This window comes from Austrofundulus limnaeus, unplaced genomic scaffold, assembly GCF_001266775.1.
Source record: "Austrofundulus limnaeus strain Quisiro unplaced genomic scaffold, Austrofundulus_limnaeus-1.0 Scaffold640, whole genome shotgun sequence".
NCBI lineage: Eukaryota > Metazoa > Chordata > Actinopteri > Cyprinodontiformes > Rivulidae > Austrofundulus > Austrofundulus limnaeus.
This window is the reverse complement of record NW_013953042.1, coordinates 29,529-31,558: the sequence shown is the minus strand read 5'-3', so window position 1 is coordinate 31,558 and position 2,030 is coordinate 29,529. Positions and strand designations below refer to the sequence as shown.

Below are 2,030 nucleotides of genomic sequence, written 5' to 3'. Positions count from 1 at the left end.
TGGTCACGCGCGAACACATACTTTTAATATGTAGACATTTGATAATTTATTACCTTCATGTGAGGCGGATGGTTCTGGTAGTGGGTCGAGGTGTGCTCCTTGAAAAAAAGTCAGAGCAACTCTGATTACTTCACCTGCAGTTCTGATTCTACTCACAGACTGCAGGACCCGCCCTGCTCTGCTCCGCTCGGCTAAAACTTGCTTTTTATTGGTTGAAAGCAATGTCAGTTAATCCATCACAACAAAACAAGGTTTTTTTTCKCAACAGGAAATGCGTTGCAGAGACGGCCGGGGGAGACGGAGGACTTTAGTCACTTCTGCCCAACAAAATTTAAGACCTTTGAATAACAAATTTAAGACCAACTTGAACATTTTGTAACACATTTAAGACATTTTAAGGTCTTAATTTTAGATATGTGAATTTAATATTTTTAAGACTTTTTAAGGACCCATGGACACCCTGGTTATTGTTTTGCTGTTCTGATAAAAACGAAGGCCTCTCACACAGCTGCTGCTGGCTGATTGTAGGTCTTAATGGAGTCCGATTTGGAAAAACATTTTAGAAGAGAATCAACTGGCTTTCTCCAAACTTATTCCGACTTCCAATTTATTGAACACAATTTTCTTACAAGAGGATACGACTAGCAGGATAGTAGCTACTCTTCATGCGGAGCAGAGCAGCTCTGTAGACAATGATCATACTCAGTCAGAAAAAGACATGGTATCGTAGTATAAACCAAGCTTAACCTGAAAGGAGTCTGGTGCTGCAGATATGCAACAGGAAGTCGCCGACACTACATTCACATTGCAGGCAAATGTGACCCATATCCACTGTTTTTAGTGCAGTGTGAACAGCCCAATTCTGATTTCACCCTAAAAAATTATATACAGTATATGGAGTAATGGGCTGCCATTTATTTTTGAGGTGCCCAAGGAACATCTGAGGGGCCCAATCCAGAGGATTTAAACTAGTGCTGGGTGGTATACTGTTTTGTACCGAATAGTGGTTTTTATTTTTGTTATTATATGAATTGTCTGAATATCGGACATACCGGTTTAAATAGCCTGAACATGTGCGGAACGTTTCGTTGCGACTGCCAGTGAACTGTTTCCCGGGGGACACTTTTCCTCGCAGCACTGCTATGTGCGTTAGCATGTTAATATAAATTTTGGAGCAGCTTGTTGCAGCAGCTGGGGGCAATTCCACTGCTTATTGACTGACGTTAAAAAAACATCCCGTTTTCGCCGTCACTGAATGTAGTAAACACCTCTTCAGTGACGTGCATGGTTAAATTAAACACGCAACGTTAATATGGAGACGTTATGCTGATGGAGACTTAACGTGTTCTGTTGTGAAAAGCTGCAGGAAGTAGTTCGTAGCAGAATTGGAAATGACTGGTGTGCAAGGTGAGTCATGCTGATAAGCTTRAATAAATAACAAAACAATAAACCCGATCATTCATGATTGCTGTCTCCAACCACCAGTCAGAGAAGAAAAGACACATAGAGGAGGGAAACAGCGACAAAGAAAGAGGTACAGTAAAAGAAAAGTTATTAAGCAGTGTTTGTACATTTTATTATCAGCTGACCTGTGATGAAAAGAGAAATACCGTGATATACCGTGAAACCGGTGTAAATGTTGAAAATACAGTGGGGAGAACAAGTATTTGATACAATGTTGATTTTTCAGGTTTTCTCACTTGCAAAGCTTGTAGATGACTGTAATTTTTATCATAGGTACTCTTCAACTGTGAGTGATGGAATCTAAAACAAAAATCCAGAAAAATACAATGTATGATTTTTAAATAATTAATTTCCATTTTATTGTGTGAAATAAGTATTTGATATACCAGAAAAATGAAACTTAATATTTGGTACAGAAACCTTTGTTTACAATTACAGAGATCAGATGTTTCCTGTAGTTCTTGACCAGGTTTGCACACACTGCAGCAGGGATTTTGGCCCACTCCTCCATACAGATCTCCTCCAGAGCCTTCAGGTTTCGGGGCTGTCGCTGGGCCACACGGACT

The 2,030-nt window shown here is 39.9% G+C and overlaps 1 protein-coding gene and 1 long non-coding RNA gene across 2 annotated transcripts in view; one reads left to right on the top strand and one right to left on the bottom strand.

Moving 5' to 3' along the window:
- Positions 1-2,030, top strand: part of LOC106531484 (uncharacterized) — a 17,916-nt gene that overhangs the window by 4,064 nt on the left and 11,822 nt on the right. The gene's annotated exons all lie outside the window — the stretch shown is intronic.
- Positions 1-2,030, bottom strand: part of znf16l (zinc finger protein 16 like) — a gene marked incomplete at its 5' end in the record, with an annotated part of 19,611 nt that overhangs the window by 6,221 nt on the left and 11,360 nt on the right. Inside the window, 1 exon segment of the mRNA XM_014027362.1 lies at positions 54-98. Within this exon segment, the coding sequence (XP_013882816.1) occupies positions 54-98 (45 nt within the window).